Consider the following 12,379-nt stretch of genomic DNA (forward strand, 5'->3'; position numbering starts at 1 on the left):
CTAGAATGGACTCCGGTTGATCAATACACAACAGGCTTTCGTCCAAAACTCATTGCCTATTCCTGCATTTGGAAGCATGCATTGTGCCTTCTCCAATATTGTTCTATTTGATGCCTTTGTGGCAACATTTTCTTGAGGTGTAAACGAACGATTTTAATTCTATGAATGCTGTTATAAATATGAAAATTATCAAATTCCAAAGGACAAAATTCACTACCATTATTGTTTTGTAAGCGTTTAATCTTATGTCCAATCTGATTTTGAACTGAGACTTCAAAATTTTTATTTTATTTTTAAATTTGCTGATTGCTTCATCTTTCCTATCAAGCATGTAAATCCATACTTTTCTTGTGTAATTATAAAGATATGTAAAAATAGTTTGCTCCTCTAGTGTAGGGTACCTTAGTGGGTCCGAAAACTTAGGAATAAACTAGTGCTAATGGTGTGCTTTTCCTTTCATGTCCGGTCTTGAAGGAGCTGATCTGCTTCTGTTTTCCATAAAGTCAATGGTGGCAAAATTCTAAATCAATTAAGGCCTGGTAGTTTGTTCCCTTTTTGGCATAACACCAAGACCCGTCTTGCACATGTGATCGGGCCTTTGATGCCAAAGTTTTGTGTTGCTGTCCACAATTGTCATAGTAGCTCCCACTTCACCGATATTTTCTAAAATCTATAAACTACCGATTTTATTGTTCTTTGCATACATGAAGAGGCATGAAAGGAAGCTCGGAAATCCAAGAGCCAAGAATCTTAAGTAGTCAAGGTTGTTGATAATATTAAAACACCATCATCCTTATCATAGGCTATGCTTGCTTTGCTGCCCCACACCCAATCTTGTACTTTATTATAATTCTTACAATCCTTTTTCACATGACCAGATTTAGCACAAAACCAGTAGTCACCATTTTCACCTCTATACTTTGATCTCTTGGCTGATTTGAATCTTCTACGATGATTATTTCTGCCCCTATTGTGGCTTCTTCCTATATTGCTGGTGCTCACAACCGTTAAAGCTTCACCGGAAGAGGATTCTTGGATCTTCTTTCTTCTCATGTCTTTGCTGAGAAGGCTCGCTGCTACATCAACCTCCTTGTTCTTTCTGGATACCTAAGTGCTAACCACTGTTGCAACTCCATCCCAGCTGCTTGGTATGGAGCCTAACGAGAGAATGACATTGTTCTCATCATCTTGTGTCATATCCATTGTATTTACTTGGTTGATTAGAGTGTTAAACTCACTGATATGGTTTGCCATGATGCCACCTTCCTTCATCTTGAGTTTATATAACTTCATGTTGAATACTCTATTTGTAGCCGATGCCATTGCATACATGGCTGTAAGTTTGTCCCATACTGATTTCATTGTTGTTTCAGCCATAGTTGGAAAACTCGCCAAATGCAAAAACTCGCCAAGCCCCCCAAAAGTTTAATCGAGAAAAACTCGGTGATTAAAAAAAAAACTCGGGAACCTAAAAAACGGCTGAAATTTAATTAAAAATACATTTATTTTGCAAAATTCAATGAGAAGATGCATCTAATAAGTTAATTAAAGACAATACAAAAGAAAGAAACGAAGTTTAGATATATATATAAATGTATAATGTGTACAAAATTGCATTCTCATGCAGAATGCTCATGGTAGGAAGCAAAATAGTAAATTACTGAATAGTTTCAATCTGTCAAACTAGAAGTAAATACTAAAAGTCTAAATACATCAATACAATTTGACAATGGCAATCACATCTTCCTCTTTCCACTTGCACTAGCAGGAAAGCGAGGGGGTCTAGTCCTAGAAGAAGTGCCCCGCACTGGGATAGGGCGTGAGCTGCGTGATTGTGAACTCTGTGGCTGTGCCCCCTCGCTCGACGTCCCTACTGACTGGCTCGGCGTCCTAGAAGAGGATGCATCTCCTCCTAATGGTAATGCCTGATCCTCGCTTGAATCATCATCATCCTCGTCCTCATCCTCAATGTCATCCATAGTGAACTGAAAATCAGTGTTAGCCTCCCCCTCCTCCATGGCTTGCCTCTCCAAATCAGCAATCTCATCTGGTGTAAACAATGGACTTGGCTCCTGTGCTGTCCAATTAGTATAAGGATCTATCTCATCTAGATCAAGCGGACCAGGTAGTTCTAAGAGCTGTGCCTTTTTTATGCGCAACTTAAGATTATAGTGCACATAAACAGGGTCATTAAGCCGTTTTTGAGTCAATCTATTTCTTTTCTTTGTATGGATGGACTCAAATAAGCTCCAATTGCGCTCACAATGGGATGAGCTACAAGGTTGGGATAGGACTCTGAGAGCAAATTTCCTTAAATTGGGGGTATTGCCACCCCAACTTGCCCACCAAGCATCTGCAAAACAAAATTAAAAAAGTTATAAAGCAATAAAAAAAAAATCAGAAGCACAACTTATCAATTAGCAAAAATTTTAAAGTTTGACGCTTTACCTGGTGCTTGAGTAGATCTTGCTCTCTTTGCTAGCATAGAAGAGAACAAAGGACCCCTTGATTCCACATAGATTTGTTGTTCGGTCACAATAAGGTCTCTTTCCTCTTCACTTGATATCATTCTCTCAATGCATTTAGAGAGACCTTCCATGATCTCTCCATTAGGATCTGAGTAGGAATCATCAGCCCTAAAACAAATAGAAAATGATATCAAGTCTTACTACACAACCTTAAAAAGTAAAGTAAAATAAAGACTTATTAAAATCCCAACTTCAAGGACAATCAATTATCATAGTACCTGAATTTGGGATTGAGGAAGTAGCCTGCTGCATGAATAGGTTGGTGGAGCATATTGTTCCACTTCCTATCAATTATTTTCAAATTTGAGACTATCCTCGTGATAGTAACTTCTAACAGCCTCTTTCGCCCTATCCATGGCCTCATAAAGACCTCCCATTGGGGATTGTTGCCCATCACATGTGCACAAGACTAGAACCAGGGGTAGAGACATCTACATTTGAAATTTGAAAAATACAAATTAGTTAATAACATAGTAAGTTATGAATTGATAATGAAACTTGAATACACTAAAAATATAATGAAGTTACCTCCACAATCTCCTTAGCCTTTGCAAAAAAGCTATCATCAAACACTATTCGTGCCATAGCCTCTCCTTCGGGCTTCTTTGAGTAAGGTGAAGCAACCCAATCAGCACACACAAATATTTGCTTCAAAGCCAATATGTGGTCAAGAATACTTTGCAACGTCAAGAAGATCGTTGCAAACCTTGTCATAGCAGGTCTCATCAAATCTTTGCCTTTAGTGGCTTTTCTCATCAAACTGAGAACCCATGGGTGATTATAGATATATTTCGTGACTCGCCTAGCATCTTCCACAATTGGACTCACCCAATCAAGTTTTTCTATGTCCTCCAAAAGAAGGTCAAGTACGTGTGCTGCACAAGGTGACCAAAAAAGTGTGCGATGCCTCTCTTGGAGGATTCTACCTAAAAGATTAGCAAAAAATCAATAATCAATAACAAACTTTTCATATTTAGTATTTACAAATTACATCAAATCTAAATTGAATAATACCATTATCCATAGCATTACATTCATGATTCATATTGATTCAAATATAAAAAAATAAATCTACCTGCTGCCACATATGCTGCTGCATTATCTGTGATTATTTGCACCACATTCTCTATTCCCACCTCCATGACAACATTCTCCAACATTAAAGCCAATGTGGCTGCATTTTTCACTTTGTTGGAGGCATCGACAGATTTCCAAAACACCACATCATCTTTGCAAGCAATCAAGAAGTTAATAATGGTTCTACTTCTTCCATCTGTCCACCCATCAGATAAAATGGTGCAGCCATACTTCTTCCACTCTTTCTTTTGGTCTTCTATCAACAATGTTGCCCTACCAACCGCTTTGTCAAGCAACCTACAAAATTTAGGTGTAATATTAAATAAAGTGTAAGTGTTAGTAAAAAATTAGGAAATAAGTTATAACAATTAAGATTTAAAATATAACAATGAACTAAAGTGAATCACAATTATTTACAATTACTAAATAGTAAAATACTAACCTTCCACTCATATCCTTGCGATTAGGCGGCTTGTACCCTTTGCCTGATATTGTCATTGCATTCACCATATTGACCCAATAGGGACTATCAGCGGCATTCATTGAGATATTGTTGAAAAATCAAAAATCAGCTGCTGCAATATCAGTTTGCTCATGCACCTCCTTAAACCATGCAGTGCCCTCTAATGATGGCTGTGCTCCAGGTGTGTTCTTGGGCACAAAATAACCACCTATTCTTGATGGGGATCCGGATGGTGATGATGAAGAAGTAGGAGATGTAGAAGAAGTGGAACTGGTAAATGAGAAATTTTGTTTGCGAATCCGTGGGCCACGAAGAGATCCTGGTATGTTCTCAAGTGCTTCTTCTTCCTCTTGCATATCAAAAGGAGCTCCTTCTGATTCAGCTATGGCTGCCCTCATAGCTAATTTTGCCCTCTCCTTATTCAATTTTTTCTCTTCAGCAGCTGCAAGTAGGGCATGGATGAACCTTTTTTCTTCATCAGTTACCTTGAGACAAGGATTTGAGTCATGTTTCTTTATGCCTGCAAGGTGGTATTTGAGGCAGTTTATGCCTCCAGAAATAATTCTCTCACAGGGAATGCATATCACCTTCCCAATATCATTTGGATTTGGAGCTTCATAGGCATACCGCCATGCCTTATCTCTTGCATTTTTAGGCCGAGTGCCTATATATCCAGATGGGCATGGTGTTTGTGGCCACTCTTCTTGCGGGTTTGTCATTTTTTTAATGGTTGACCGCTGCCCTACACATAAATATATAGAAAAATGAATAAACAAAGTTAGAACTTAGAAGCTAGGGTTTCAAATGATTCAAAGTTTCAAACTTCAAACTTCAACCATATCCTTAGCAAACAACAAACTTCAACCATATCCTTAGAAGCTAGGGTTTCAAATCAAAATGATTCAAAATGATTTTAAATGATTTGAAAACATTTACAAACAAGTTAACAACAACAAAAACAAAAGAACATTTGTTATAAAACTATAAAAAGTTTTCAAACTATGATAAGATGAACATACTTGGAAAGAAATTTGTCTTCTAAAATCGGTTAGAATCCTCTACAATCCACTCAAATCCGCCTTGAATCACTTGCAATCAGCCAAGAATGCCTCCAAACCTTCTTCTCTTCACTCCTCAAGGCTCTAAACAATCCAAATACAAAAAAAAATGAGAAAAAAACACATTCACTGCTGCTTTAATCTGTTATAGGCCGCGGGCGAAAATCTCACCAGTAAATCGCGAGTTTTTTTGAAAAACTAGCCGAGTTTTTCGCAATTACTTGCCGAGTATTTGGCGAGTTTTTACCAGTCTGCTGAGTTTTTAAATCGGCGAGTTAACTGGTGGAAAACTTGCCGAGCTAGGAAACTCGGCGAGTTTTCCAACTATGGTTTCAGCTGTGACGTTGAAGAGGACATTATTGGACAGTAAGAGAATTACAATTGTTCTTGCCTCCTTGTCAAGGATTTCCCAATCTCTTTCTTCATTGAAGCTGACTTCTTCAATTTCCCCTCAAGCACGAGTGAGAGGTCTTGCTTTATCAGCAAAGACTCCATCTGTACTTTCCACAAACTGAAATTCTGTCCAGAGCTTTTCTTTACCTTTCCTTCTTCCATGATTTAGGAATTTCAACCACCGAGTTCCCAATTGGCAGTCCAACCTTGCTTGGAAGAATAAAATTAATAAATGAAAATACAGAATCAGAAAAACCAGAAGCAAAAGAGAAGACTCAACACCAAGCTTTGTAGTGGTTCACCAATTTGGCAACATCCACTTTCAGCAGGGGAGAAACTCTCAGTAATATCTCTGTTTATCTGAATTACACATCACAACAGTTTTGCCAGTTACAATTATTAAATAAACTTTATCCACTCAGCTCTTAAAGAGCTTTTGAAAGAGAAATGAATAATCTTAATTTTGGAGGGAAAGAGTGATGACCATTGGGCTTCATACACCCAACATCACATAGTAATCTAATTTTAATTATGTTCCATATGTAATGGCTGATATGAAAAAAAATTGAAAATGCATTTGAGAAAAACAATTTCAACATTCTTTTTAATGGACTGTTATTCGAGTTATATGGGAGAAGAAAATATCAGTTTACATACTATCATCGGTCGTGTATCCTTTTTTGAATTTCATAATATACATATGTGTGAAGTGATCCACATAAAATTGGGAGGTGGTGATGAGGCCAAACTTAAAAACTTATGAGCACCAGAGAAATGAACCATAACCAAGGTTTCATCTCCCACTTCTATTGTAATTTTATTTTCTTTGTTTACCTAGATTTCATCTAAATGTGTCTCTAATAGTCTGTTATTGAAATTTTAGCTTAAAAGTGTGTGATACTTAAACTCGCGAGCACTGGAGAAGTCAACTATAATCAAGTTTTCATCCCCCACTTTTATTGAAATTTCATTTTCATTGTTTACCTAGCTTTCATCTACATGTGTATCTCATCTAGTCTGTTATTAAAATTTCTAACTTAAAGGTGTAAGATATGCCCTGTTAGAACTAGGTAAGAGCTGTGAGGATGAACTTATGAGCAGAACAAGTAAAAATGAAGGATAATAGTATGGGATATGATATAGGAATCTCTTAAGCGCTTTGGAGGATTTGATTGAACAATCCAGATGTATATTCTCGCTTTGGTTAAATTGTCTTGATGCTAAGAGACTTTTACCTTATTAATCATCATGTATTTTCCTTGATGTGTGTATTTCGAGCTATGTGTGTGCATACGTAGGCTGACTTCATTTGTTGTTTGGACAGGAGGGGTGGTAAATATCATGTTGTATTTAGACAAGCGAACAGGATAAACCTTAGAAATCTAGCACAATATCTTGCAGGGGATCCTCTACCACTTCCACAAGAAGCATTGCAGGTTATGGATGTTGTTCTTCGACAAGCTGCATTAAAAAAGTAAGCATTTAAAAAAAAATACAAGCCTTATTTGGTCTGTAACATGACTAACTTCTAAGCCTATTGAAAAACTGTACAGGTTGCTTATGGTCTCTTTTTGTGATTTGGCAGCTTTGTTGAAAAGGGTAGGTCATTTTATGGGGAGCGTTTTGGGGTAGAGAAGCTCCAAGGAGGTTTGTTAGCCTATCGGGGCTTCTATCAATCTATTCGGCCTGCACAGGACAATCTCTTAACTCTAAATCTTGGTACAGCTATGCCTTGGTTGTAACCTTCTTGTTGGCCTCTATATTTTGAGTACTGGTATAACTATTAAGAACTGTAGTTGTGACCTGACACAAGTCACAAATGGGAAGAGAAAAAGTAAGATACTGCCATATTTGTAGTGATTGTCTGTGGCAGAGGTCAAACTTGAGCTGCTGTTTAGTACATTTATTTATAACAAACAGGACTGATTTTATTTATAACAAACCGGACTGATTTTATTTATAACAAACTGGACTGATTTGTTTCAAGCTGACCTCTTTGTAGCCTTAATTAGCTTATATATTTTGTATCTGTAGTTTCGTGCCATAATTTATATTTTAATAATTGTAACTTATAGATGGCATTCTTTGAAAATATTTTTGATTCTTTAATTCTTCTGTTTTTGTTTGTGTATTTTATGATTTTTTAACTACTGAAGTTTTATATACTAATCACAATTGTTAAAATTATTATGTATTTTTTTCAATTTTCAATACTGGTTTGATGCGTCATATGTTTTGACAAATCTGTGCAGACACTTCTGCAACTCCCTTCTATGAGTCCGTGGAATTGCCCCACTTCATTGGAAATGCATTCAGAAAGGACCCTCGAGAAATAAATGCCCAATTGTCCAGAAATGACTCTGAGGGCGATTCAATGCGATCTAGAGTACATTTTCTACTAACAAATGTCTCTATTTGTGGTGTTGCTTCTTGACAGTTATGAGTGGAAGACTTAATTTTAAACACAGCTTCGTTTCTCTTGCAGCTAAAAAGGTTACTGAAAGGTCTCCGTGTAGTAACTACTCATATCAAACGTGGATATCGCATTAAGAGCTTGACTGATGTGCCCGTGGATGTGTTAACGTGTGTATATTTGGTTTCATATGTATTCTACTTTAATTTGCAATCTTGTTCTATATCTGATGGTTCAATAATTTACTTGAGGGGTGCATAGTTAGTTGTATTTGTTTTTCTTTAACAGGTTTGATAGCAATGGGGAACAATTGACTGTTACAGACTATTTCCTTAAGCAATACAATATACGCCTTGCTCTTAAAGGATTTCCAGCAATTGAAGCTGGCAGCAAGGATAAGAAAAGATACATTCCCATTGAGGTAACTCCTCAAAATGATGGCAATGTAGTTGGTTTGTAGTGCAAGAAATTACAAATATCTTATTTCAATACCCCAAAGTTATTTGATGGTTTTTGTTGATTACAGCTTTGTTATATTCAAAAGGATCAGCTTTATATAAAAAATTTGAATGACCAACAACGTTCAGCTCTATTGAAACTAACATGCTTGTCTCCAGAGGATAGAATAAAGAGTACTATGGAGGCAAGTTTCTGTGCTTTTGGTGGTAGAAATTTGAGTCTCTTTGCCTTTGTAACATTGATTAGAGAGTGCTTTGCAAATTTTGTTTCAGTAGTTCAAGGAAATATATCTCAGACTAGTTTATTAAATGTTGTAAGAAGCATTATACACACTTAACTATATATATGTATTATGTTAATATTTGCAAACATGATTCTTATCAAATTCTAGAAATTTAAGTTTACCTATGAAAAACTTGTATGTTTCAAATATATCCTTCCAGATAGGAAAAGGGTTGAGAATTACATCATTAAGAGATGCTGCAGAGTTCGGAATTCTAATCAACAGCTTAATGACGGAAGTTATAGGAAGGGTGTTACCTCCACCAAGGGTAAATATGGCAGATTTTTTTTATCAAGTGTAAATTGTATAATTACCAAATATTTTGTTTCACATGGTACAACATAAAAATGTTGTTTTTGTTTAAATTTTCAGATTAGGTATAAATCACAAGAAGAAAATCCAAGAGATGGTGCATGGAATATGAGAGGCAAGGTATGCAATAAAATTTCCTATTGACTTATAATATATGAGCTTTGTATTTTGTAGGAATATACTTAAGATTAAATTAAATAAAATCAATAATTTCAATTTATTAGCGAGTCTGATATTGGTGTATGGCTTGTCCAAGTTCTCCGGAAAAGAACTGAGGGTTGTGATTGGTGATGATATTCTCATATGCCAAGAAGACTTACCCTTCTAGACTAGAACTGATTGGTGCAAGATTGATTAAGGCGATCCATATGGACTCTACAAGAGACATAATAGGAGAAATGGGAGAATAAAATATTGTATGAATCATCTAATGGCCTCTGTGATTTTTCTATGTTTCTGAGCCGTAAGCATTTTCTACAATATCCTACATGCTTTGATTTGGTGCAATAAATTAAGTAGAAAACACGAGTTTGATGTTTAATGTCAAAGCTCATCTAAATATGATGCGACTTCATAATGGACAGTTTAATATCAAGCAGTCCATTATGATAATATCTAGCAGTCTATTATGAAGTTTACTATCAAGGATTATTCAAATAGAAAGATTAAAGCCATTGTATAAATGACTCTGTTTGTGCTATTTGTAGGCAAGGTCTATTAAATTGGATGTAACCCTTTGTGCCTGATGTTTTAATTACTGCTCCGTGTCTATAGAGATATTTTCTAACGAGGATTATACAAGTAGAAAGATTAAAGCCATTGTATAAATGGCTCTGTTTGTGCTATTTGTAGGCAAGGTCTATTAAATTGGATATAACCCTTTGTGCCTTATGTTTTAATTACTGCTCCGTGTCTATAGAGATATTTTAGTTAAATGGTGTTTGTGGGTACCTCCAATTTAAGGATATATCTTGGAGGAGGTAAATCGAACAGTCACTTTGTTGATTAGTTTTGCTGATTCTTATGTATAAGTGCTTACAGAAGCAGCTTTTTTGTCCTTTGCCTTTATGATTGAATTTAAAAGATCAATAATTAAGATATTCTAATATGTTATTCCATATCTATAATCTCTTGTGCCCTATATTTTACTTATTATTCCATATCTATAGAGATATTTTAGCTGAAGGCTGCTTTTGTGTGTCTAAACTAGATGAATCATATTGCTTGGAGGAGGTGAACGAAATGGTCACTTCTTTGTTCATTTTTTCCTATTCTTTTGTGTAGGTATTTACTGAAGCAATTTTTTTTGCCCTTTGCCTTTTATCCTAAATCTCTTTAGCAATAATTGTAGAAAAAAATCAAGTCATGCTTTTTGGCCAAGGCTCTTCCTTAAGTGGTTCAATTGCTAAGTTGCCGATTCGGGTTCGGGGTTCGGTAGTTTAGGCAATTTTTTTTTTCCACATTTGGGTTTGTGGGAGGGTTCGTGAGTATATATATATATATATATATATATATATATATATATATATATATATATGCAAAAAAAAAAAAACTCACATAGTTGTAAAAGTAAAACTAAGTCATTCCATAGTATGAATATATCAATGTTACTTGATTATTGATCAATGCCAAATGTCAAAGATAAACATTAAATACTCACTCATTAATCTATGCTAATGTTGTAAATAAAATCATACATTGAATTACTAAAATGCAAAATGGAATTTCAAAACATAGACTACTTCATCAGATTGATAGATAATAAATTATGACTTAATAAAGTTTGAAACTGTGAAACATAGTGATAAATCATAAATGACTCAATGAGTCAATGACAAATGTTTAAACATAGTTTATCAAAGACGCAAATGCCCTTCAAGGGTCAAATGGGTCATCAAAATATGAGGGATCAATGGCTTCATCCTCATCTATATCATTGACATTTTCCACATCATTGGAATCCAAACCGGTTCCACTAGCCCCAGATGCAGCCACATCCTCTCCTCACCCTCCTCAACATCTAGCAAGGCAATTCTAGATATATCTTGGATAGTTATATCCAAGTCAGAAGTCTCAAGTAGTACATCACACAACTTCTCTGGTCCCTTCTTATATCTTGGATCCTTGTGTGATAGGAGGCGCCAGTTGTTGTGAATAAATACCAAGTCCTCTGCCTTCTTCGAACCCAATCGGTTACGCTTCACTGAGTGGATAAAGGAATATGTACTCCAATTCCGCGCAGCAGCAGAAGAGCTCGCAACCTAGAGAGACAACCAACAAATTTTAAAAAATTAGCTAAGTAATTTTACAATACAATAGGAATTTAAGAGTGTTAATTCGACAAGCTAAGTGGCCATAAGAAAAGGAAAAAAAATTTAAATACATACTTGTGACAAGATCTTAATGGGAAGAGGTTGGAGGTACATGTAACTTTCCCCATGTAAGTACCACCATCCAATGGCATCCAATCTACTTTGGTCATTGATTGCATCAGGCTCTGCATTTTTGCTTGAGACAAAATCAACAAACTCTCTCCTAACATTTGATGCCACATCAGGATCACTAAAGACCCTGTTAAGTGCCCTCTTATACCCAGCAGCAACTTCAAGATCTCTATATGGTGCCACTCTACGAGGAATAGCAAGTATCTCACAGCTATAATATTTAGGAGAAAGTGCATATGCCAGGAGGTGTAAAGGTGTAGTCATCTTGTTCCAACGACGTAGAACAATTTTCTCCACCTTAGTGTACAAGGTATCAGGATCTTGCTCTCTCCTCTGAATGACCTGGGATGTCAAATGATGTACATGTAAGTTATCTTGATGTAGTGTTAATAACTTAATTAAAATCAAAAATCAAAATCTCTCAATAAACAAGGATAAAGTATTGTATAAAAATTTAAATTTACTGATTTCATTCTTTCTAGCATGGAGTTCATGGCATCATATATGTTCCCCAAATAAGGCTCATCTGTGTCGGCATATTGAAGCATAGGCATGATGGGCTTGGTGAGTTCTAATGCATATTCCACCCTATTCCAAAAATCATCACTCAAGATCAAATCCTTTATAGTTTTGGCCTTTTCTGTATCAGCTTTGCTTCCATCCATCCCATTTGTTGCTAATAACCATTTGACCCAATGCCTCATTCACCCTCACAAGTCGTCTAAGGATTATTGTGTGTGAAGCAAACCTTGTTTCAGTAACCTATTATCATGTTAATTCAAATTGTAAGTTAATATGATAAGTTGATAACACAAAAATTTAAGAATATGTATTAAATTTTGTAAAGTATGACACAAAAATTAAAATGATAAATGAAGCTAAGTAAAGTTTAAAATTTACCTTCAATAATTCCAAGTTGGAGAAAGTTCTGAAAATTGCTTGTGACATA

General features: G+C 35.7%; 3 protein-coding genes across 11 annotated transcripts in view; 1 reads left to right on the plus strand and 2 right to left on the minus strand.

Moving 5' to 3' along the window:
- Positions 1-12,379, plus strand: part of LOC149532930 (protein argonaute 1-like) — a 63,461-nt gene that overhangs the window by 6,285 nt on the left and 44,797 nt on the right. For 5 of the 9 annotated variants that reach the window (XM_089807037.1, XM_089807039.1, XM_089807040.1 and 2 more), the window contains exons 4-11: positions 6,844-6,993; positions 7,105-7,238; positions 7,772-7,905; positions 8,005-8,102; positions 8,221-8,353; positions 8,459-8,579; positions 8,839-8,942; positions 9,047-9,106. In XM_089807037.1, the coding sequence (XP_089663163.1) occupies positions 6,844-6,993; positions 7,105-7,238; positions 7,772-7,905; positions 8,005-8,102; positions 8,221-8,353; positions 8,459-8,579; positions 8,839-8,942; positions 9,047-9,106 (934 nt within the window). Of the gene's footprint in view, positions 1-6,843; positions 6,994-7,104; positions 7,239-7,771; positions 7,906-8,004; positions 8,103-8,220; positions 8,354-8,458; positions 8,580-8,834; positions 8,943-9,046; positions 9,107-12,379 lie in introns of all 9 variants that reach the window. The other 4 variants (XM_089807042.1, XM_089807043.1, XM_089807044.1 and 1 more) reach the window with 2 other exon arrangements.
- LOC149532931 (uncharacterized) lies at positions 925-2,593 on the minus strand. The gene is made up of 2 exons (XM_089806578.1): positions 2,449-2,593; positions 925-2,353 (listed from the first exon to the last, which is right to left on the minus strand). Exons 1-2 carry the CDS (start codon positions 2,567-2,569, stop codon positions 1,737-1,739), a joined length of 738 nt encoding a protein of 245 aa, XP_089662704.1. The 5' UTR covers positions 2,570-2,593; the 3' UTR covers positions 925-1,736.
- Positions 3,516-4,151, minus strand: LOC149532932 (uncharacterized). The gene is made up of 2 exons (XM_089806512.1): positions 4,048-4,151; positions 3,516-3,902 (listed from the first exon to the last, which is right to left on the minus strand). Exons 1-2 carry the CDS (start codon positions 4,146-4,148, stop codon positions 3,563-3,565), a joined length of 441 nt encoding a protein of 146 aa, XP_089662638.1. The 5' UTR covers positions 4,149-4,151; the 3' UTR covers positions 3,516-3,562.

This window comes from Cupressus sempervirens, chromosome 10, assembly GCF_028749045.1.
Source record: "Cupressus sempervirens isolate cs-2001-9-10 chromosome 10, ASM2874904v1, whole genome shotgun sequence".
Classification (NCBI taxonomy): Eukaryota; Viridiplantae; Streptophyta; class Pinopsida; order Cupressales; family Cupressaceae; genus Cupressus; species Cupressus sempervirens.